The sequence below is a fragment of the Rosa chinensis genome, chromosome 3, assembly GCF_002994745.2.
Source record: "Rosa chinensis cultivar Old Blush chromosome 3, RchiOBHm-V2, whole genome shotgun sequence".
NCBI classification, from domain to species: Eukaryota; Viridiplantae; Streptophyta; class Magnoliopsida; order Rosales; family Rosaceae; genus Rosa; species Rosa chinensis.
Window position 1 is genome coordinate 7,995,014 of NC_037090.1, and position 25,000 is coordinate 8,020,013.

General features: G+C 38.3%; 2 protein-coding genes and 1 pseudogene across 3 annotated transcripts; 1 reads left to right on the forward strand and 2 right to left on the reverse strand.

The window, feature by feature from the left end:
* Nucleotides 1-1,582: 1,582 nt before the first annotated feature.
* Nucleotides 1,583-8,624, reverse strand: LOC112191401 (mediator of RNA polymerase II transcription subunit 33A). Of its 2 annotated transcripts, XM_024330747.2 has the most exons (12): nucleotides 8,211-8,624; nucleotides 7,994-8,104; nucleotides 6,942-7,292; nucleotides 6,456-6,772; nucleotides 6,230-6,321; nucleotides 5,762-6,143; nucleotides 5,360-5,570; nucleotides 5,150-5,264; nucleotides 4,749-4,907; nucleotides 3,986-4,634; nucleotides 3,592-3,798; nucleotides 1,583-2,923 (listed from the first exon to the last, which is right to left on the reverse strand). In XM_024330747.2, exons 1-12 carry the CDS (start codon nucleotides 8,465-8,467, stop codon nucleotides 1,830-1,832), a joined length of 3,945 nt encoding a protein of 1,314 aa, XP_024186515.1. In that variant the 5' UTR covers nucleotides 8,468-8,624; the 3' UTR covers nucleotides 1,583-1,829. The 2 variants fall into 2 exon arrangements, with proteins under 2 accessions (XP_024186515.1, XP_040372606.1); XM_040516672.1 differs by lacking the exon at nucleotides 6,230-6,321 and having other exon boundaries at nucleotides 6,460-6,772.
* Nucleotides 8,625-10,851: 2,227 nt separating this feature from the next.
* Nucleotides 10,852-11,519, forward strand: LOC112194046 (annotated as a pseudogene).
* Nucleotides 11,520-12,833: 1,314 nt separating this feature from the next.
* LOC112194047 (protein HEAT INTOLERANT 4) lies at nucleotides 12,834-13,403 on the reverse strand. Its single transcript, XM_024334308.1, has one exon. It carries the CDS (start codon nucleotides 13,401-13,403, stop codon nucleotides 12,834-12,836), a length of 570 nt encoding a protein of 189 aa, XP_024190076.1.
* Between the last annotated feature and the right edge of the window lie 11,597 nt (nucleotides 13,404-25,000).

Below are 25,000 nucleotides of genomic sequence, written 5' to 3' on the forward strand. Positions count from 1 at the left end.
ATCGATGTTTGATTTGTTCCTTAGATGAACACACTTCATTTGAATGCCTGTACAAGGCTCAAGTCCCCAAGAACGCTACTGTTGGCAGGGGCTGTGACGTAGTTTGTAAGGTTTGTGATGATTTGTTTTACGAGGGCTGTTGTAACCGTGCTAAGAAACTTTTTTCAATTTTTTTATTTGTCAATCACACGGTGTTTTCAAAAGTTTCCTAGGTCCAGAGAATAATCCGTGCTCGGGAGATCTTGTCAGAACGCTTTCTCCCCCGGCCATCGAGAACATATTGGGATTTAACTCCAATAAGCGTCGGCGGGATTCGAACCCGGGTGTGGGGGTTCCACACCTGGAGGCTCTTACCAACTCGACCACCTGTGGTGGTTGCGTGCTAAGAAACTTGGATGGGCTTGAGTCAAACGACAACCTATGTTTATAAATAATAATAATAATACTAATAATAAAAAATTCTTGTGCCATATTTGTGTAATCCGAAAAACGTAGAGGAGAAAGAGCGGTGTAATGTGGTGGATATCCTCTTCCCACAGGAGCCGCAAGCAGTCAAGCACCACTGTTTCTACAATTCGATTGGGACATGGATGAAGTTGAGGACTTCACTGATGAACTTATAGACGCTGAGGAGTTGAGCGAGGATAAGAAGGAGGCATTCGTGGAGTTTTTGAAGGAGGAAGTAAAGAACGCTAAGAAGAAGAAGAGGGAAGCGAGGAAGAAGAGAATGGAGGACCCAAAGTATCAGGAAGCTAAAACCTATTATGAGAATATAAGGCTAATTTATAAGATCTACCCAGTACAAACACCAAACACTCCTTTGATAGAGAAGAAGGCTCGTCGTATCAACTTCTACTACGGAAATGCCGATGAGATTATTTGAGCTCAGCTCAACTACAGAACAAGTGATAAATGAATCAAGTAATTAATAAACTCATTATATATTTAGAATTTCACAATTGGTTAGTAAATATTGCTGCTTGTTTAAATTAGACAATTACATATACATACTGTTTGCATCAATTGTTTGCTTGGGATTTACTAGTTACTCATGTAAAAATTAGCCGGTTTTTCATTTCCTTATTTAATAGAATCTTACACTTGATTTAATTGTCCTTACAATAACAGCTATCCCAAAAAATACTAGTTCAATTCAGCAAACTTGTGTGCTGATCTCTAAACTTAAATTTCCAACTCCTCTCATCCCAAACAATGCAGCTCCCCAATTACTATGATAGAGAGAGATTGTCACTCAGACAACTGAAGATCTTAAGGAGCAAGTTAACAAGCTCTTGAAAAGATCAGGATGAGAGAGAGAGCTACTTAAGTTATATATGAGAGGTTCATATATACATGTTTGGCTGCTCAATTAACATCTCTAACAAGAGACTGACATGATTGTCGAGAGGAAACAAGCATGGGAACTACATGTGTCCTGCCACTAATCTGATCCTTTCACCTTATACAGATTTTTCACATAAAAAAAAGTTTTGCCTGTAATCCATTTTCTAATCGACAGATCATATCATGAAAAATTGCCCATGAAGTGAGGGTCAAAAAATTGCCACATTCTATGAACTCATGAAGCAAACAAAAGGAAAATAAGATTGTAAATAGAACTCTAAGCTACATCAGAGTCAGCTTACTGGAATCCAAATTCCTTTGTACAACGGTTCTACCATTCCTGTGTGTCCAAGCTATACTGCTTGTAACATCAAGATAGTAGGTAGACAAACCATCCACAAATAACGACACAACTTAACCCTATCCCTCTTTATATTAAAACCACCAAAATCTACATTTTGGGGTTATAAGTTTGAACTCAAAACTCAGCTCAATACATTCACTAGTTCTGCAGCAGACCCTATGGCAGAAGCCCCACCTCTTTCAAGAAGAGAAAGGGCCAACTCACATTCGTGCCACCCCCTCAATCCACCGGCCAATTTCCTCAGTGTCTCCACCTTCACATCTTTAATCCACGTCGGAGCAAAGTTTACCATTAATCCCACCAGACAAGAAACATAAGATTTCCATGTAGCAGGATCACAACCAAGTGATATGTTTCCCTCTAAAACGCCTGCCAGAAAGTCCATATGAATCCCAACAATGCTGGCTCTTCTAGAGAGTGCACATGCTGGCAGCTTGTCTCCAAAGCCCCATTCAATTGAACCTGCCAGAATCACCAGATATGCCATTGCATAGCCCTCCATTACACGCGATACGGAACTTGCCTTCCCAAGCTTCTCTTCCTTTGATGAGAGTAACCAGGTTGGAATGGTTTCACGGTACAATTCTTGGACCAGTCGGACACCCCCTGCAACACATAAGAGACATGCACCAAGTGTTGCCGCCTCCTTTGCCTTAGAAACAGCCAGAGACAATGATGCTTGGGTAGAATTCAAGCGAGTGGAGTCAGTGCTTGCCCATTTAGAGGCTAATTTGCAAGCATACTCTGATACAAGCTCTACAATCACATTATTGACATATTGGACAACCGGTATTGTCCTGCAGGAGCGAAGGTATAGAAATCCGGGTGCTACAGAAGGATGGGCACTACAGCCTGCTATAGTATAACCCAAAAGACCACTCACGCTGCTTTGGCTGGACAACAAAGAGGTTGAAGTGTGGTGGGATCCAAAAAAGGAGGAGAAGCAACTTCTTAGGAGCTGGGCAACAGCATCTTTGTTTTGTGTAAATACAGAGCGAGAACATGATACCACAATGAAATGATGCCAGCGGCGAACCTTTTGAGCCCACAAACAGCCTACAATTGGCATGCTAGGCCAGGGGCAACCCGATGCACAGTTCTCCAAGGCTAGCCCAGCAACAGCATGAATGTATTCAACACTTTTCTCAAGTTTAAAAGTAATGGTCAAACTCACAAGAGCAGCTAGCGGAAGCGGTAGTATTACTGTTGAAATATCTGCAAGGCAGCAAAAAGGTTTTAAGACATTCTTAGGTTAGAATGACATAATGAACATTCAATCAATCGTAATGATAATTGGTAAGTGACAGAAGTCACAGAACAGATATCTATCAATGCGTATTAACATCTATACTAACAAGAAGTTGACAGTTGAAAGTTGAAGCATCTTCTTCCCCACCCCCCCCAAAAGAGAATATATTAATTCTGAATTTGCTTTCCCTTCCTCCCTTAAATATGAAGTAATGTTTGAGGCAGAGTATCTTTTATACATATATTTAAGGAATTTAACTCAAAATGACGCGTAAAAGAACTTAACAAGTTCATTATATTTTTCATGCATCAGTGCTAAGATACTAAGAAAGGTTTATAAATTCATATGTAGTCACATTATGTATACACATAAATTGTTAAGGACTTACTAGATCCAACACAAAGCTTTAAGATTGTATAGATTATCTAAAAATTTAATCAGCTGTTAAGTTTTAGACACCTAAGAGCTTCAAAGATACTTTTTTTCTTTTCATTTTCTTCTCTAAATGTATGACTTGAACATATTCATGGCATGCATGTCTGCAGCTAGAGCCCTAGAATAGAATAGTCAGAGTGAATCCTAGCTACAATATGCAGACAAATAGAATAGGATGAAAAGAAATGGCAGGTACTACCAGTGAAACAGCTTGGAACACTGACACCAACAGCTTCAAGTATTTCTTTTATTTCAGACTCGACTGATTTAAGAATCGCTGCTGGACTAGGCCAATCTGTTCCATTCATAGGAACTGGTTTCCATATACCACGAGTGACTTCTGCAGAGAAGTAACTGATAATAGTAGCAAGAGAAGCAGGTAGAAATTCAACTAGGTCTCTCAAGCCTGCAAGCATTTAAAGGCTCATGAGAAGGAATTTTGATGAATAAAACCTAAAAGAAGTTAAGTCCAAAATGATACAGAACCACAGGTATTCCAAGTACCATTAGGACGGATGAATAATAAATGAGGGAGAAAAAGAACAAATAATAAGCCTTGACTAACTGCAGTAGCATGATGGCATCCAACTAACCAGTGGTTAAGTCCCGAGATGAAAGCCTGCCATGGGAACAAGCAGTTAAAATAGCCTCGAGAACAAAAGGAATGGCTTCCAACACGTCCCAAGCAGGAAGCATCAGTCTCTGATTCACATCCTCCCCAACATCTACAGGGGAGCCACTTGATGGTGCAGGAGAATTACTTGATGGGGTTCTACTTCTAGTCATTTTCCAGTAAATCATACTCAAAATTTTATTAGCAACTTCATGAACAGGATTTCCACTGGAGAGAGCAGAAAGTGTTGAAGCTACACAAGATTTGTTTTGACTATACCAGGCTTGTAGTTTTGGATATGAATCAATGTACATCGGTTTTTCAGATGCTGATTCATTTTGATGCGCACTACTGTTTGTTTCATTCCAGGCAGAGGCAACATGGTTATTGTGCAATATCAAAAGATACTCCAAAGTCAGCTCACCTACTACTGCTCCTCCTCTCTCTGCAATGAATTGCTCAAGAGGTGGTCTATAGAATTTCCATAGACGAAGAAGAAAAAGAAATGCTAGTGAAAAAACCATGTAAACGGAGGACTCATCACCCATGCTTGACTTGTTATTTGATGTAGGCTTTAGGGATCCAAGGTCCTCACATATTGGAATTAAAGAAGCTGCCACTTCGGGGACCTGTAATAGACAAAAGTTTTTGAATGCATAAGAATGCCTCAACCTCAATTATATATTACTTAACAGAAACTTAAAGGCGATACCATAGATACAGCCAGGAATGAATCCACTCACCATACCATGCAATGAAAGTATATGAACTGTATCAACAGTGGAAGCTTCAAAAAGGATAGCACTCAGCATTGACATATGATCAATTAAGTGACTTGGTCCAGTATGGTTGGGAGGTACAGGAGGACAAAGAAGCTTAACCACAAACTGCACCACATGTTCCTGAAATAACAATCAGGAAGAAAAATATATTTCTTTTAATTTAAGTTTTCTTAAAACCATAACACGCTTAAAGTTTAGTACTTCAAGCCCAGGAGATTTGAGGTATATTAGTAAACTGAAGAGAGAAAAGAGGATAAAAGTAACAATAACAATAACAATAATAAATATAGAAATAAGGCCATTGTAGATGTAAGAGAACATCAAATATAAGAATATCCAGTAGTACTGCATAGTTGTTCAACCTGAATGTTCCATCCACTTCTGAGGGATGCACCACACAGGATCTTTGCAGCTGCCGACTTCTCCTCTTGTGACCCATTTAGTGCAATATGATATAACTTCTCTATCTCTTCTAAACTTGAGCAGGAGATAAAAGAAAGAAAGAAAACTCATCAGCTAAGATTAGCTGGTCTTACAAAGTTACAATTAAATTTAGATATTATGCATGATACCTTGAAGCTGGGGTCATGATAAGAGAGTTTATAAGGGAATCCCTCAATGGTGCTCCTTCCATGAATGTTGACCATGGTGACTTTTGAACCGATGATGTATTCAATGGTGAGATCATGGATGCAGACACATATCCAGGCCAAAAATATGCTGATATGTCGATTAAATTTCTTGCAATGCAAGCTTCCACAATCAGGTGCCTCATGTCACCACCTGAAGCAGAAATTAATTAATTGCAAACATATGACAGAAAGCACCCAACCAAATTGACTAGATGGTAAATAGATCCATGTTTATATGCTTCTTCTTCTTTTTAACTAACGATACTTACCGAAATCAAATAAATTGATCAAATCATAATGTGTGGTCAGATTACAAGTGCACAGCAAATTTCCAAAATATACCTGCTTTTATACAAGTATCACCACAGCTGCCTCCACCTGATGCATCCTTTTCATTGTTAGAATTATGTATAAAGCGAGCTGCTTTTGTTGCTGCACTATTTGCTGAATCAGAGACTGATGAAGGAGGGCATAGGAGGCCAGAGAAGTTCCCAAGGACTTTGAGAGAAGAAATCAGTCCATGTTTCCTTGAAGTATTTGCTTTGCTATTCATTTCATGTCCATCTCCGTTCTCCGCATTCCCGGAAGCTGTATCTTTAAGAGATGAGGAATTCAAGTTGGCCTCATCCTCCAAAACCTTAGCAATTGCCAAGGGGACAATAGACAAAAGGACACAAAGACGTGACTCGAGATGTGGTACAGGGCCTTCAAGAGGATCACGTTCCTGAAAACAAATATCGAAGAAGAAAGTAAATATTTATTAGTTTTCTCTTCCCTGTTAAAGATATTTTAACATGGATTAGTCTCAACTCGTTGCACTAGCCGAAGGGCTGAGAGCCAGAGTGCTAGGAAGGTTTCTTGCCAGCTAGCCTGGTTAATTACTTGGAGCTTCATAATTCCTTCTGCAGTTAGGTCAGTGAAGTTAGGAATTAATTTAATGTGAGAGATTTCTTAAATATTTGTTTTGCATACATTTACAAACATACATACAGAAATTATATCAGATATTCATATAAGATTTTTCAAAAGGATTTACCTGCATGTATATTAATAGCTGATTTAATAGAAAGCTGTTTTCCATCCATTGTATTCTCCATGTATATATCTAAAGGAACCCAACAAGTAGAAGGACCAAATCCAGAGTTAAAGTGAAATGGTGGCTTCTGAGATCCAATATCAAGAAGCACTCCAATGAGCTGGCGCTTATTCAACTGGTATTCAAAGCCCAAGACTCTCTGTAGTTGCACTGACAATCTTGCCAATAGTTGCACTGCAGAATTCAAATCTGAGGATGCAAATTGACGAGCTTCAAGAAACCGTAGCCTCTGCAGGAGGCCATTGAATTTTTCAGGCCTATGAGTACAATTCAATTACAAAACAACATGCTATCAGTCTCAGTGTGAAGCACTTACTACAGTACAGAAATGCAACAGATTATAATACTATTAACGCCAAAATGCAGTTAATCATATAACAGCCAAAATATTGAAGATGATGAAGTTATTAAGAATGGAAAACATACATATTCAAGTGAACAAGGCGAAGCAGAACCAAAGCTTTTCTGCTTTCTGTCAGCTTTCCCAGCACCTCTATGGCCAAAAAAGAATTCATTGTCCTAATCCTTTCCTGATGTTCGTTACTTATAAACTTCTCATTTCCTATAGAATCTATCCCACCATCATGGTCACTTGAACCTCCAAAAGCTAATCTTGGTCTCTTTCGAGATGTCTTCAACCCCCAATCATCCAATGTGCTATCAATTAAGCTGATGATGATACTGAAAAAGAACAAGACCAGTGCATGTCCAAACTCCACAACACGAACCTTGTATGTCTCAGAAAGCTGAAGAGCAAGATCGACCGATTCTGCTATCCTGCAACGTAGAAAAGCAAAGCACTTCAGCAATTCATTGTATAGAATTAGTGCAAAACACATGCGAGCAATGCCTACATTCCTTTCGCACTGTATTTTGGCAATTGTTATGAAACAAGAATAAACCATTTACACTTATCATGGAATCTCGTCCACTAAGTTAGTAACTTGAAATCTAATAGGGAAAACCAAAAGTACTACAGCTAATCATTCAATTGATTCAAATATGAACCCCATGCCAGCAATTTCCACATTCCTTTTGCAAGCATTTCAGCCAATATTATGACCAGAACTAAACCATATACACCAAACATCAAATCTCTTCCACTAGGTTTTTAACTTAAAATCTAATAGTGAGAAGCAAAAGTACTCCAGCAAATCATTCAATTATTGGAGTGCAAAACCCATGCTAGCATTGCCTACATTCCTTTGGCAAGCATCTCAGCTAATGTTATAAGCCAAAACTAAACCATATACATCAAAGATAAAAACTTTTCCACTGGGTACTTCAGCAATTCATTCAATTGATTCAATGCAACCCATACTAGCAACGCCTGCATTCTTTCTGCAAGCATTTCAGCCAATGCTACCACCACTAAACGTATATATACATTAAAGATGAAAACTTCCAATAAAGACTACACCAAATTCAATAATCACAACTAAAGACTCTAACTTTTTAAATGAAATTAGCTAACTCACTTTTCTTTGTGCCCATCTGGAGCAATTGGATCAAATGAAAATGCATACCGCCGCAAAAGCTCAAGAAACAGCCTATAAGCTTCTGGTTGAGACCGCCGTTGAGGAATCACCCTGTAAAACATAGACAATGTATAAGCACAAATTGGACAAGAAAGAAATGGAACACTAAAATTTATAGAGAGAGAGAGAGAGAGAGAGAAAAGAGAGAGGTCTGAACCTGGCAGAGAGGAGAGAGAGGACATGAAGAGGAGAGAGGAGACCAGACGAGAGACAAAAGTCGAGAAATTTCCAGAGACAAGGTTTGCTGTGCCGAAAACAGAGTTGGGTCACCACAACCTCCCCCAACTCAATGCTGGGCGCTGCCTCCACACATTGGCCCAATTCCATGGCCCAAATCACCACACTCTCCTCCTTCCCCTTCGCCGCCTCCGTCACAAGCTCCACCAACCGCCGCTGCAATTCGACACTACCCATTTTTTTGGGGCCCACAGTCCTAGTTCTACTCTATAAACACACTTTCAATGTGAAGGTGGTGGTGGTGGTGGTGGTGGTTGTGATATGTGTGACTCTAATTTTTGTACACAAGGAAGTGGGGAGGGCACCTACCACGCCTACTCTGGAACTCTCTCACTCACTCCATTCAATTCAAACGGTTAGATTTTGGTGCGAAAGATGTGTACGCCTGTGTCACGTAGTTTTTACCGGTCAACATCGCCATTGATGCGTTCTATAAAATTTGGCCCACTCTGCGCTGCACTGCACCCTATTGTGTTTTGGGCCTCGGACCTAACAACGATACTACCCGGTGTGTGTAGATAACTAGATATGGCTCAACTACTACTCAAATAGTTGTTAATAATTGAGCAAAAGCTTCATCATGGATGACGGAAGAGCTTGATTAGATGGTGTTCTGCGGCTGTAATTTGCTTTTATGTTATGGTAGGGATGGCAATCTTTCAAGAAATTTGTGTGTTCAAAATTACGTTGTAGGCAGGTTTAGGGGTGAAATCCAGGATTAGAGGCAAAAATGGGAAAGACTTTAATCTCCAAAATAGTTCGTGAATAGGGTTTCACACTTGGTAACCACCACAGGTGGTCGAGGTGGTAACAGTCTCTAAGTGTGGAACCCCCACATCCGGGTTCGAATCCTGCTGATGTTTATTGGTGTTAAATTTCAATATATTCTTGGTGACCATGAGGGTGGAAGCGTTCTGACATGATCCCTTTGCACGGATTAGTCTCTGGGAGGGGGGGGGCATGACGTGTGCATCTGTAATTGGTTGTGGATTTAATGAGATTGAGACCATAATCATCATGATTGGCCCCCTCAATTACTCAGCTATGCATGAACATGAACTGATGAAAGCAATAAGAAATAATAATATATTTCACACTTGTATAGTTTAATTTATTTATCTAATCTATTAATAAATGCTTGTGAAAAAATAAAAAGAAGACCTAAATGAATACTGTAAAAGAAAACATTAATACGTAACTTAAAATATTAAAACTTGATTTACAACTGATAAATATATCTCACTTTAAATTAATTTTTATAACAGATTTTTTTGTCAAAAATACTTCATCATTTTTAGGCCCCCCACATGTAACTTTCTAGTTCCGCCCCTGTTGGTAACTGATATATACAATCCATAAAAACGTGATTGGTATTATGACTATTATCTAAATCGGTTACGTACTGGATTGTTATGATAGTCAAATCACTCTTACATCAATGGACTAAGCAGCAAAACCTCGTACCTTGTCACTACTATTTATTCAACCTTTTATGTGAAATTAAAGTATTTAAGCTAACCCTAGTGCTATATATATTATCAGTAATGAACTGAATACAAATGGTACACTAGTTTCCAACAAGTATCGTTTACTTGTTCGTAACGCAACCACAGGTCTACAAGCAAGAAATCAAAACACAAAGTTAATTGGCAAAACCATTTTGAAGAATTTTTTTTTTAATTTTTAATTTTTAATTTTTTGTTAGAATCAGCCATTTTTGAAGCTTGAACAAGTAGGATTTTGGATTATTTTTTTTTTTTTACGGGTGCATGTGTTTGGTGGAGTGCTATGACAAAAATTGCTTTATGAGTGTGTGCATGTGTTTGAGAAGTCACGTGTTCAAGCCTCATCAATGGTGAAGAGAGGCGGGGAAAAAACAAAAAAAAAACCACATTACTTAGAAAAAGAAATTATGGTCACTCTCCACAATAGGGTGCGGTAAACATGAAAAAGATCGATTAATTCCAAGTAAAAGTCTTATACATGATCCCTTCGATCGTGATAAAGAAATTCTCATTCATGTTTTTTCTATTTTGAAAAAGATCCCTTATACTTTGAGCACCATAAAAGCATTATGAATTTTGTTTGATAATTTCTTTCAGCAGTTTACCCACCATTCACCATTGGACACTTGGTAATTTCGATGGCAATACAAGGAACCCTAATTTGGGCTCATGATACGAGCCTACGTGGAGATGCAATTGAAGAAGGACCCGCTCTGATACCATGTTAAACAGTGACAAGCGTGGCCCGTGGCCCACCATTGTACTGATACTGTCACAACTTAACCACCTGTTAGGTATTGAGTTTTAATCACAAAATGCCTCGGTACAATTGGGTGAGATCCACCCACTTATAAGTTATATTTTATGGGTGTTTCTAAATGTACCCAGCAAAGTTCTTAGTACACCCAGCAAATTTTTTATTTAAAAATATATCTAACTAAACCACCAAATTTCCTAAACTAACCTTATCTAGCACCCAGCAAAAGAAACACAGCGATGAAAACTTCCCAGAGTTAGGTATTGTCCTTCAATCATGACTCTTGAACCTCTCATTTCATGTCCTCATGGATTGAATTTGTGGGATATATGCTAATTTACAGAGAAGGGGAGAATTCCTGCAATTGGAATAGGCTAGTTGTCTTCGAAGAACTAGCAGCGGTAAGCTTTGCCAAAGCACAGGAAACCGCCGTGACGGATCAGTTCGTGGCCCAGCTGATTAAAGAGCTGCAAGGGACTGATTTTTGGAAGCTACGACATACTCTCTTGGGATACAAGAGTACGTTGAAGCTGCAACCTTCTGTAAATTCTGCAAGACCGGGACTCTTTTGAATCTTGATGAGATGAATGCTACTTTGCTACCACTCAGTGATCCGTCTCTTGAGCCTTTGCAGATCAATGTCTTTGACTATCTCCTAGGGCTTGCAGATTTGACTAGAAAGCTGATGCGGTTGGCAATTGGTCGAATTTCAGATGGTGAAGTTGAATTTGCTGAGGACATATGCAAGTTTATGCGTGAAAATTTACAATGAACTGACCCTAGTTGTCCCCTTTATGGATGATAGTAATGACATGAAGACGAAAATGGATACAATGCTTCAAAGTGTAATGAAGATAGAGAATGCTTGCTTCAATGTTCATGTTAGGGAATCAGAGTATATGCCTCTACTTGACTCCGAGGATCCAACTTCCTTTTTATTGGGAGTGCCCAGTGTTGATATATGATGCTTGATTTCGAGGAACAAGGATGGGAGATGCACTCTTTAGTGGAAAACATTTTTAGTACATCCTTGTCGCTGACGCGCACCCAGCTGACAAGAGATTGCCACTTGTTTTGAGGAAAAAACACCTCGATGTTTTCTTTGGAGAGCAGTAAGCTTTTGAAACAGTTTCTCTAATTTCCTGAAATGGATGAGGATTACTTAGATTTGAATAGCTTGGTGAAAACTCAGCGAAAAAGGTGTTAGACATGAGGTTCACATTAGAATGCAGGAGCAGCCTTTTACTGTTAAGCCAAAATGAAATCGAAGTATGTTTAATTTCTTGTACACTATCTATCTGAGTTGATTACCTTTTTATAAAAAATAAAAAAAAGTCTAAACTTCCTCTCGCACTCTTATCTACTCTGGTTTGATCAGAATTAGATTTGTAATCAAATCCAATCTGTTGTACTTGTACCAGACACAGCCACAGTACCTCCGCTTTGAAGTTTCATTGTTGTGTTGTGTTTTTTTGTTGGGTACAAGATAAGGGCAGTTTGGGAAAGTAATTGGTTTAATTAGATATATTTAAAAACAAATAAATTTGCTGGGTATACTAAGAAGTTTGCTGGGTACATTTAGAAACACCCTATTTTATTTGTCACTTTTCCAATGTGAGATCTTTCCTCTCCAACAGAGAGATTACTGCAAATAAGACTAAACAAATTATATATAGATACATGCTTCTATGGTAAGCTAGAAATACATGACCAGATCAATGATGTTTGATTTAACCAGAATATTTAGCTGAGAAGTCGATTCCACTATTCTGTGGCCTTGGATGGTAATAAATCACGTCATTTTAAGGCCAGAGAAGTCGATATTCATCATCCGAATGAACTTTAGGGAGACTAAATAGTGGGATAATGATTTAGGGAATTTGCTCAGGATTCGTAGTAAAGAAGACGTTTTTCAATTTTTGCGGTGATCAGTATATCAATAGACAAATATCAGACCAAATCTCTCATTCTATGCAGATGAACAGAGACACAACTGATTTTATGTCCATAAATCAGATTAGGTACTACTCCTCTCATGCTTCAAGCATAGAACACAAAAGAACTGTTTAAAAGGCAATGAATTCCTGCGAATTGACTTTAATAGAAAAGCATGTGTAGCATCGTCTTCCCAGGTTTATTTCCTTGAGTTGCATCCATACTGTAACGATCTACATAAGACAATGTGTCTATCTTTTCACACTTGGAACTCATCAATCACCAAGCAGTAGTTGATAACTTGATATAATGAGTTAATGACACTTCTTCTCTAGTTGAGCTGAGCTCAAATAATCTCATGGGCAAACCTGTAGTAGAAGTTGACATAATGAGACTTCATCTCTATCACAGGAGTGTTTGGTATTTGTACTGGGTAAATCTTGTAAAGCCTCATATTCTCATGATAGGTTTTAGCTTCCTGATACTTGGGGTCCTCCATTCTCTTCTTCCTCGCTTCCCTCTTATTCTTCTTAGCATTCTTTACTTCCTCATTCAAAAACTCCATGAATGCCTCCTTCTTATCCTCACTCAACTCCTCATCCTCTATAAGTTTATCAGTGAAATCCTCAACTTCATCCATGTCCCAATTGAGTTCACACCCCAGGGGCAGTTGAGGCTCCCGTGGGAAGAAAAATTCCACCACAGTATTCTGCTCCTTCTCTTCTTCGTATTTCGGATTCAATATATAAGGCACACAGTACTGGAACTTCATCCAGCGGTCCTCCTTCATCTGCTTCAAGCTTGCCTTCCTCTGAGTACATCCCAGCACGAAAATCTGAGGCAAATTCGAACCAGACTTGGTCGCTCTTTCCGAATTCCAGCCTTCTCTGAGCTCCAGAGGAATGTATGGGATCATGAAGATGCTTCATAGGAACTATCTCCTCTTCTCTCTGCACCGATCGAATCCCAATCTCCATCGAAGGCGGCCGAGGCGCCACGACCGCCGCCAGCGTAGGAATCAGCACAGGTAGCGACGGTGACGGAGCCTCCGTAGCGGCGAGGATGTAGACTTTGTTGGTCGTTCCAATTCCGTACAACTTTCCACCCTCTTTGTAATTATCGGATGGAACAAAATTGATAGAGTTTGAGTAATGACAGTTATTCAAACAAGCAACAACACAAATAAAAGAACACAAGAATTGCTGACGCAGTGTAAACCTCTCCACTGAGGAAACTTCACTGCGTGGCTTTTAACGTAGCCAACACGAGAATCAAATCCAATATGAATCAAATCGTTACAGATCACAAGTAGTGGTATTCAACACAACCACATTGACTAGCAACAATGCTAACTTGCTCACAACTGTAAAAGACCTATTCTAAACAACTATGAAGCAATCTGTATAGATGAAGAAATCTGGACACGCCTTCAGATTCAATCTTGCCTTGAAGCCTCACTGATCTCAATCACATATGCAAGTGATGAATGCAGTGAACAAGCAGTATGATCAATCAATCAAACAAACAATGAGAGTTTTGTAAAACAGTTAGTGCAGAGTGCAGACTATGCAGCACAATTAAAATTCTCAATCAGAAAACTCTACATCTCATAATGCAGTTTCAAAACCTTTTATAGAAGATAAAGACTCCCCCTCAATCCAATCACATTAAACACCGATTGAGATAAACATGGAAAGGTTTTTCAAAACAATATGCAATCACAATCTTTTATCTGATATGTATTCAAAACAATTCTAAATGCAGATAAGATTTCCTAAACTCCTTTCCTTAAACACTATTTAAATTGGATAGTTTAGACCCACAATATATGCATCAATCACATGCAAATTGATACGATATGCAAATTAAAAGCTCTCTAAACCTAGACCATATTTTCAGAATTATATGGAGAAAGAATCGTGTACAATCAATGCGTCTAACCCTAATTGATTCCTATTAGGAAAGATCTTTTTAACAAAAGATTGCCAATTAAAATAAACAGACCTAAATCAATTAGGTCTTCAATGGGACGATTTTAACTGGTGAAAAAAATCTTTGCACAATAAAATTTAAGAATAGAAAGATACTTCCCAAAAACAAACTTCCTAAAACCTAGGACTGACTCAAGGATTGCAACACAGATTGCAATCCCAATGCATATGCTGACTCATGAGATGCATTTACCTGTAACGTATTTGAGATCAGTATTAGGCCCTTTTCCAGCTTCTTCAGAGATGAATTGTCATGATATACTTCACTAGGTTTGTATGGGAATGCCAACAACTAACATGTACAAAATCTTGTACTTACAATCTCCCCCTTTGGCATTCCTATACAAAACACATCTAATTAATGCAAACTCCCCCTCAACAAGTACTTGAGGATCCTCACTTGGGAAGAAGCCTGCAATTCCTGTAACACTTATCACACACACCTTGTAAAAAGCAAGTTAAAGATAAGGCATAGGAATGTCAACGCAATTTCAAGATCAATATCAAAAAATTTAAACAATCAAAGCACAAGTTGATCAAATTCACCAATATTCTCCCCCTTTTTGTCTAGGAATGACAAAGGCAACCTTCAGCTTGTAGTTAATGAACAAGTGAGAGCACAACATAATAAAACCGAACATGTAGACACAGCTTGTGAATGAACCCAAGAATACCAGCTCTTGTGCTGCTCGTACTTGAGTGAATAAATAGAGGAGCATGCAACAAGGAACAAAAGTACATACTTCAAATATTTCATTCCGATATCATCATATTCCTTTGTCTTATTCCCTGCATGGGACTCAGAACCTCAACATTGGTATCTTCCCACTTCTATCAATCTCTATGTGCATGGCCTTCCCAATTTTCCAAAATTTAATGCAGCAGCCAACTCCAGAGCTTGCAAGAATCATCCATTCAGAATCGGAATCCAAAGATCCTACTTGGAGATGAAAGTTCATATTCAGGGCTTTCCGTACATATGTGGCGCGAATTCTAAGTCCAAGGGATGTGAAAACTAGAGACCTGCAAAGTTAGCAAAAAAATACAGAAAACTGTCAGAATGCTGACAGAATGTCATTTGTCCATTCAAACCTAAATACCGGAAGCTACAGGGGTCACATTCAGAAACCCTTTGGTATGAATGAAGTAGACATCTGGGGCTTCAAATACATATAAGGCTTGTCTCATTTGGACCCCGGGAATTATCTCCTGTTTTGCGCTTTATGTGGCTCAGCTGCCCAGTTTTCTGGTTTTCTGCCCTGACCTTTCTGTACTCAACTGGAGACTGCAGACTCATTAGAACTCAGAATTTCTATCTGTCAACTCCATTGAAAAATAGACTCCTGGGGCTTTTGATCCATGTATGGCACGTCTTCTGATTCCAAGTGAGCTGTGAACCCTAGCCGTTCAAAATGAACCGATCCGCGAGCCAGAAAAACTGTTTCGGTCAACAGTGATCTTCTTCTATCTTTCCTCAACTATATGACCTGCACACACACTAAAAACATAAAAAGGAACCAGAAAAGAAGCAAAGAAATTGAAAAGAAGATTCAGGTAAACTATAACACCCTTTTAACATAAAAGTTTCCTATGCCATTGCCATTTCCTCATCCATTCATTGGATTGCCTCCCAATTAGTGCTTGGTTTCATGTCATACAAGCGCACTTTCATTTCCAAATTCATTGAACTTCTCATGTTCAGTAATCAGTGACCTATTCAATGACTGATCGGTGACCTGATCGGCTTCACCACTGAAACCAAAATCATTTACACAGTTTTTGTCCACGGGATAGACCCATCTCTGGTATATGTATATATGATATCATCACGGAACAAAAAAAAAAAAAAGCGATGTAACATTGACATTTTTATGACAAATGCAACTTATGTAGCGGAAGCTATGTAGAAGGAGGATCACCAGTAGATGTTTCGCAATAGACACCAGCCCAAGAAGAATCAATCAGAGAAAGATAGCCCAAGTACCAATACTCCCCCTAAGTGTGATCATGTGGTGAGAGATGCAAGGATGAAATGCAAACACACAATGAGTGGGTTGTATCCAAATGCTAAGAACAGATTTAATTTGCATAGCTTTTCCAACAAGAGCAATACCACTTAATCATAAACAAGAGTGCAACAAAATAAGTTCACACGAGTGAATTGATTCCGACAATCACAAGGTAAGATAGAGGGTGATCGAGTATTCTATACCTCTTGTTGTGAAGAGTGAACATATCTCAAGATGGGGTGTGTAATATTTGTGGAAACCTGAAAACCAAGCCTCACATACGAAACAAATTTAAGCACGTAAATTATATTCCCCCTTATAACACCGTGAGGGCATGATTTAAAATTTTTCTTTTGGCCTTTCACACAAAGTAACATTTTTGCTCAAGAAGACTACGACCCATGTAACGAGTATTAAGCTAGCAGCTCCCAAGTCAGATGACTTTAGGGTACTAGATGTAACAAGGACATCCCAAAGAGCACATCTACTCGAGTCAATAGTCTCATAATCCACCGGGGTGACCAAACCATTCCCGTTTCTTCCCAATCCTCATATCGTTCGTCACGACCGAGGGCTGTTTACTTTGGCAATAGCCTGGCCATGCTCCATAAAACATTCTTTTTTTTTTTTTTTTTTTTTTTTTTCAAGGAGCAGCAAAAATAAGGAAATATTCCGTACAAGAGTATTGAGAACAGGCCAACCAACAAATATGACTTACCACCACTTAGAGTATGTGTGCATGTGAGGATTCAGGTGATAGAGAATATGTTGTTCAAGCTCACAATTACAGAGTGATGCAGGAACAAATTCAAAACATGCTAAGCAGCTCATTGCACACAGATTTAAGAAAAGGAGTAGAGCCCTCGTCAATCTAAGTTCAAATTAATCTGTCAGACACTTAGGGATACAAATCACAATCTTGAATTTCCAGAAACTGATCCTAACAATACAGAAACGGAAATAATAATGCACCTATACTACCATGAAGACATACAACATGAATGCATGCAAAATGGATCAAGTGAAGTGAGAGTATCAATACTTAGAGCATCCACCAACGGTGCTTCTAAGTGATTCAAATTGAGTTCTGTCTAAAGGCCTAGTAAACGAATTAGACAATTTGTGTTCAGTACGTAGGAACGAAAGCAAGCTCAAGCATATTATCAAGATTATTCATATGAGCAGAAAAATAATTATTTGAACCTTTTTTAATCCAGATTTGCTTCTGCTTCAAATTCTGCTCTTTGGGGATTGCAATCCTGCTAATCAACTTCAGATGCTCTTTCAGCTCTGCTTGCAGCGATGCAGTTGAGCCTATTTTTGATGCTTTCCTCTGATTTTGAGTGAACCTGCGTAGCATATTACATCTAGGACGTATGTGTCCCAATTTTCCGCAGAAATGACAAGTGGGAGTGAAACTTTTTGAGTTATGAACATACCTAGGCTGACGCACAAAGATGTGACTGTCAGAACTTACCTGAGTTCTCCTTTGATGAGGTGGAGGTGCTGAATCAAATTTAGGCTTTTGAGGAAGAGTTGGGGGATGAGTTTCTTGGTCATTTGATGAGCTTGAGTGCACACTTGAGCTCACACCTTTCACAAAGTTAGAACGATTGATTTTTGCACCTTTATGCCGCAACCTTTTCTTGTTGGTGTGTGGTTTTCCAATTCCAATCATTTTGGAAACCAAATCTGACCCTATTGAGAATTTGTTGAACTTTTCTTGAGACTCTTCAAGCTTGACCTGCAAACTCTCAATTTTAGAGGTTAGTGAGATATTCAGATTTGATTGGGCTTTAACTTCAACCTGAAGGGTTTTAATCCTGTCAATCAACTCAATACGCTCCACCTCCCAATTTTGGGAATTCATCTTATCCGGCAAAATATCAATTTTGTCAGTGTAAGCAAAGCGTTCACCTTCCCATTTTTCCTTGCATGATTCAAGATTTAACTCGGCCTTGATCTTTGCTTTTCTGATTTGCTCAATCTCATTCTCAAGTTTAAGATTTCTTTTGAACATCACTCTTGAAGCTTTATACAGTTCCCTGCACTTATCATTAGTCACATCATTTGATATATCAAAAATCTTACCTTTACTGTTGGAATCGTCAGATGCCTCATGATAAGGTGAGGAGATGAAAGCAATATTCTCTTCTTCATTCTCAGTTTGAGAATTTTCCTCACTGTCGCTCCAAGTTGACTTAAGAGCCTTGTTATTTCGTGAGCTATATTTTCTATTTCCACAATCAGAAGAGATATGACCAATACCACCACATTCATAACGTATAGGTTTTTCAACAACGCTTTTCTCTTTATCAAAATTATTGACTTTTGGGTTTTTGTCAATTCGTTTTTCAGATAATTACCCTCTTTTTGCTTCAGATATACTTTTTGAAGTACTACCATAAGAGTTTTTATTTTTCAGAAATTTTTTAAACTCTTTGGTTAGTAAAGCTAAATCCACAGAATCACTATCATCCACATCTTTCATTTTAACAGAAGAGATAGCAAAATTTTGTACCTTTTTCTTAGGCTTGAACCTCATCATGATCTTCCATTGCGAGTAATCTTCACCATCAAAATATGGGGGACAATTTATCGAACTAGCAGCTCTGTCACATTCATGTTCCATCATGTCCTCGGATCTACTAAAAAGCTTTAGAACCCGCTCTGATGCCAATTGTAATTATCGGATGGAACAAAATTGATAGAGTTTGAGTAATGACAGTTATTCAAACAAGCAACAACACAAATAAAAGAACACAAGAATTGCTGACGCAGTGTAAACCTCTCCACTGAGGAAACTTCACTGCGTGGCTTTTAACGTAGCCAACACGAGAATCAAATCCAATATGAATCAAATCGTTACAGATCACAAGTAGTGGTATTCAACACAACCACATTGACTAGCAACAATGCTAACTTGCTCACAACTGTAAAAGACCTATTCTAAACAACTATGAAGCAATCTGTATAGATGAAGAAATCTGGACACGCCTTCAGATTCAATCTTGCCTTGAAGCCTCACTGATCTCAATCACATATGCAAGTGATGAATGCAGTGAACAAGCAGTATGATCAATCAATCAAACAAACAATGAGAGTTTTGTAAAACAGTTAGTGCAGAGTGCAGACTATGCAGCACAATTAAAATTCTCAATCAGAAAACTCTACATCTCATAATGCAGTTTCAAAACCTTTTATAGAAGATAAAGACTCCCCCTCAATCCAATCACATTAAACACCGATTGAGATAAACATGGAAAGGTTTTTCAAAACAATATGCAATCACAATCTTTTATCTGATATGTATTCAAAACAATTCTAAATGCAGATAAGATTTCCTAAACTCCTTTCCTTAAACACTATTTAAATTGGATAGTTTAGACCCACAATATATGCATCAATCACATGCAAATTGATACGATATGCAAATTAAAAGCTCTCTAAACCTAGACCATATTTTCAGAATTATATGGAGAAAGAATCGTGTACAATCAATGCGTCTAACCCTAATTGATTCCTATTAGGAAAGATCTTTTTAACAAAAGATTGCCAATTAAAATAAACAGACCTAAATCAATTAGGTCTTCAATGGGACGATTTTAACTGGTGAAAAAAATCTTTGCACAATAAAATTTAAGAATAGAAAGATACTTCCCAAAAACAAACTTCCTAAAACCTAGGACTGACTCAAGGATTGCAACACAGATTGCAATCCCAATGCATATGCTGACTCATGAGATGCATTTACCTGTAACGTATTTGAGATCAGTATTAGGCCCTTTTCCAGCTTCTTCAGAGATGAATTGTCATGATATACTTCACTAGGTTTGTATGGGAATGCCAACAACTAACATGTACAAAATCTTGTACTTACACTCTTTAAATTCCTTCTCGAGATTCGAGAAATCCCAGTTGTATTTGTAGACCGAGTCCAACTGATCCCACTCGGTCCCAACCGGGAATGCTGCCTTCCAAAGGTCTTGAAGGTTGCGCTTCTCCGACACGTACTGAGGCTCCGCCTCCTGATGCTGCTGAGAGGCCTTGACGCGTGTGGTGGTGGCTTTGGCCTCCTCCGTCGCCGCCGGCCGAGCCTTTCTCTTGGCTCCTTTGCTCATTGTTGGGTTTGAGAGAGTGAGAACGACAATGGAGAATTTGGGGTTTAGTGGTGTTAATTGGTTTTAGGCTTTTTGCAATAACCCTAGAAATTTAAACGCTGACCCTTTGGCGCGCGTGAAAACGAAGCTAGAAAATTCTCACTTGTCAAAAATTGCCAAAGACAATTATTATAATTTTAGACTTTTAACGTTTACTTACTTGGAATGGAAAATAATCATGAATCGGAGACAAGTAGAATGGGAGAAGAAAGGAATCGGTATTGATTCTGGAGGAATGATTCCTAAACTCATCTCCCCCCTTCGTAATCGAATTCTTGAGTATTCAGGAATCAATTCCTGATAAGGAGGTGGGACCTACATATATTCCGATTCCTTCATGTGTTAGTAAACGCATGAATTCTTTTACCCGGAATCATTCCGATTGCTTTATGTGTTAGTAACCGCATGAATGTTTTTACCCCGTAATCATTCCCTTTCCTTCCAAGTAAGTAAACGTGTAAGTTTTAGAAAAAGAAGAAAATTGGGAGATTCGTTTCCGGTTTCGCACCTAAAAATTTTGAATTTTGGAGTTTTGTGAGCCAAGTATTTGCAACGACCCAATGAGGAAGTTATTTCGAACGTTGTGTAGAGTCTACCAACGTTCCCTGATTCGTCACAAATCCAAAACTAAAATGTATATATAAATTCAAAAGTCTCTTGCGACGTATTTATAGACTACAACTCCTAATTGGACTCAACAAACTTTATCCTAATAAAACTATAAAAAGTTACTTAGTTTACAATGGATTATAAAGGGTTACCTAGTTTACAATGACAAACTCGTAAGTTTGACAATCCTTATCAATTGATGATTCAATATTGAACTACATAAGACATCTCTTTACTAAGGACCTTAGAATAAGTACTAATTAATTAAATAATGACTTTTAAACCAACAATTAGTTGACTTTAACACACTCAATTGTTAATTTGAAAGCTTTTATTATAAAATCCTCATTGAAAAAGACATTTTTAGCTATTAAGGTGGGCTGAAAGACTATTGAAAAACCAATCCCCCTCCCAAAAAAGTGGGTAATGTTCAAGTAGTTTATGCTCGCAAATAAAAGAACAAAATATATTATCAAGCACAATCAGGAGCGGATCCAAATATAACAGTGGCCCAATAGGTGGGCTCGGCCCAATCCAAAATTTGAGAAATGAAAAACCTATGTATCTTATACATTTTTGTTTATTTATTATTATCATTTTTTTTGTAAACATAGGTTGTCGTTTGACTCAAACCCGCCCAAGTTTCTTTTGGGGTCGAAGATTCAAAATTGCCAAAACAAACAGTAGCTCCTTTGCCAAGAATAGTTTGAACCCCTTCGACATCACCAAGTTCGATCTGCAACTTTAATCAAATACTCTCCATTTCTCCTTACCAACTATCAACCTTTAGAAAATAGTGGAGATTGGAACCCAACAACAGCTGTGCAAATCATGAAAGCAATCCTCTCCCAGACCGATCTACAACGGCGGCCGGGAGCGCCGACAGGGTCCGCCCAGAGAGAGCTCACTCTCCCTCAAGTTCTTCTATTTTGGCTTCGGGCGTGGGACGCGTTCTAAAAAGAAAAAGAAAAAAAAGATGACTTATTATAATATGCTTAGATCGAACAATAACTATTTAGGCTTAGTTTGGGATTGCTGTGCTGTGAGGAGAAACACTTTTGAATCTGCTGTGAGGGGAAACACTTCTGAATCTGTTGTGAGGGGAAGCAGCTGAGTGTTTGGTAAACTATTTTTAGAAGTGCTGTGAGAATGAAAAACAAATTCTGAGTATTTGATAAGTTATAAATAAAATATTTTTGATTGGCGTAATTACGAAAAGGGTCACACGAACAGCAAAACAACTAACTAATAGGAAGGAGGATAGTGGATTGTGAATCCAATCCAGAGGACGCATCCTCTTGCGAGTTAAACAAGCAAAATGATCTGTGCTTAATTAACATCTCTATTGATCCAATGCCGGAAAAGCAACTGTAACTTCTCTAATGCTCTCTAACAAAGTTGCAGCTATCCAATTTGAAGATTATCCAATTCAAAAATCAAAGAAGAGGAGAATCGATGAGCCAAAAGCAAACCTTCTTTCATAGCCAAAATCTCAGCCATTAAAGTCACAAATTAGCTTCTTAGCTATAAATCAGTTCAAGCCAAACTAACCCATTTCCTCTCTTCAATCCATCAATGGCGTCAAGGATGACCAGCTTCCAATCCAAACCCAACTACATGTTCCCAACCCACAACCCGATTCGCAACTCCGATAGAGTCTTCGAGTTCGACGAGGCCGAGCTGTGGGTCAATCCATCCAACGGTTCAAACCAGCCGGCTGAGTCCAAGAAGATGATGTCCACTATGGAAATCAATTTCTTTACCATCGATTCTTTAGAACCTAGCAACTAATTAACCACGGACATCCAACATGAAATAATGAATGTCCATCAAATACAAATATTATATTAACCATGAGGCAAACAAATAATCAGAACCCAACCCAAACATGTAAAAATTACCTCTTAGAGAGGAGTGATTCTTCTCTAAATTTTTTGAAGACGATGAAACTGAAGGAAAATATATGAACTCTAAAATTGGAGAAAGAGAAGGAGATAAACGATATCTCGAACATATAAATAAAGTACCATAGATCTAAGACTCAAACATTGTTTAGGAGAAGAGATTTGGATCAGATCCAGTGAAAGAAGAGGGAAGTGATTTGGGTCAGACCCAGTGAGAGAAGAGGGAAGACGCTAGAACTGAAGCAAAGAAAATTAGGACATTTGATGTAAATTTGAGAGAGCATCAAGGGGGTAGTTTTGGTAGTCTGTAAAGTTTCATTAAATCCTCCGCATCCTCCATTTGGTTTCCGCAAAAGCTGAAACAAGAAGCTCCTCAAAGCTGCTTTTGTTTTCCTGTTGGCAGCAGCGCTTCTCCCAGAAGCACAAATTTTGGAGTTCACCAAACACCCTCAATCCCATCAGAAGCGCTTTTGGGACCGAAAGAAGGTTTCAAAATCAATCCCAAACTAGGCCTTACATCAAAAACGGGTCATGTACTAAAAGACAGGTTTATCTCAGTTGACCTTTCCACTATGTTTTCATTGCGGAATTCATTAGATCTCTGGCTTGTTGAGCTCCGCTTTCGTATGCTATTTATATTGACAAGTATCTCTTCATCAAATTTGCCCCTTTTCAGTAGAAAGTTGATTGAAAGCCTTTCTTTGCATCCTCTATGCTTCGTTTCAGAGCCACCTACAAGTATGCCAGAAGTTATATTCCTTATGTCTAAAAGTAGTTATTTTTTCCGTTTTGATCCATATATTCATATACTACATGAAAAACTTCAAATTAAAGACGTGCATGCACAAAGTATCTCTTGTTACTCTAGTATATATGTGGAGCACCTAGGCTATGTTCCAGTTTGGTACGAAAGATGTGTACGCCTGTGTCAGATAGTCTTTACCGGTCAATATCGCCATTGATGCGTACAATAAAATTTGGCCCATTTTGCGCTGCACCCTATTAATAGTGTTTTAGGCGTCGGACTTAACAACGATACTAACCCTAAGTGTGTAGATTGGACTCAACTACTACTCAGTTGTTGTTAATAATTAAGCAAAAGCTTCATCATGGATGCTGGAAGAGCTTGATTAAATGATGTATTCTGCGTCTGTAATTTGCTTTTATACTATGGTAGGGAATTAGGGATGGTAATTTTTTTTATAAAAATCTGTATGCTATGAATTGTGCTAAATATGTAGGCTGGTAATTAAAGGGTTAAAATTTGCCGTTGGAGCCAGAAATAAGAAAGACTTTAATCCCGAAACGGTTCGGGAGTTAGGTATTGCCCATGGTCGCATTTCCATTTGTCATTCCTTGGGCCTTGGGGTGTCACTTTCTATCGAATTAGTGTTAAATCTTTTACTTTGTTTGGTAACTGGTATTTACAACTCAAAAAATTTAGGTAGTTTGATAGATTCTAAAAAAATTATCTAAAGTGGTCAATTACTGAACTCTTATGATCTTAGTCTTACATCAAAAGGCTAAGCGGCAGAACCTTGCCCAAATCGGCGTAGGGAAAAAAAAAAGTATCGTCACCCTAATTACAAATCTAAATCTCATTGTCTAGAATTTGAATGAACGAAAGAAGAGCCATGTCCTGCAAAACAGATGTTGACACATCAAATGCAATGAAGTTTATACTTGATCACTTCGAAGATTACTAAAGTTTTCAACCTTTACGTACACAGCTAGCTCAAACTTGATTTAACTAAATATATAGAGCACTTCGACTTTGCGGATGTCTTTCTTTTGCCATCTTGACTGCGAGAGAATCTTATTAGATTGGGCTAAGTTATTC

What these genes read in the sequence shown, in the direction of transcription:
- LOC112191401 (XM_024330747.2), bottom strand. Translation starts at nt 8,467, where the DNA reads ATGGGTAGTGTCGAATTGCAGCGGCGGTTGGTGGAGCTTGTGACGGAG. An exon ending in TACTTTCATTGCATGGTATG is followed by an intron (nt 4,635 to 4,748) that starts GTGAGTGGATTC and finishes TGTCTATTACAG; the next exon opens with GTCCCCGAAGTGGCAGCTTC. An exon ending in TGTTCCAAGCTGTTTCACTG is followed by an intron (nt 2,924 to 3,591) that starts GTAGTACCTGCC and finishes GCTGCCTTGCAG; the next exon opens with ATATTTCAACAGTAATACTA.
- LOC112194047 (XM_024334308.1), bottom strand. Translation starts at nt 13,403, where the DNA reads ATGATCCCATACATTCCTCTGGAGCTCAGAGAAGGCTGGAATTCGGAA.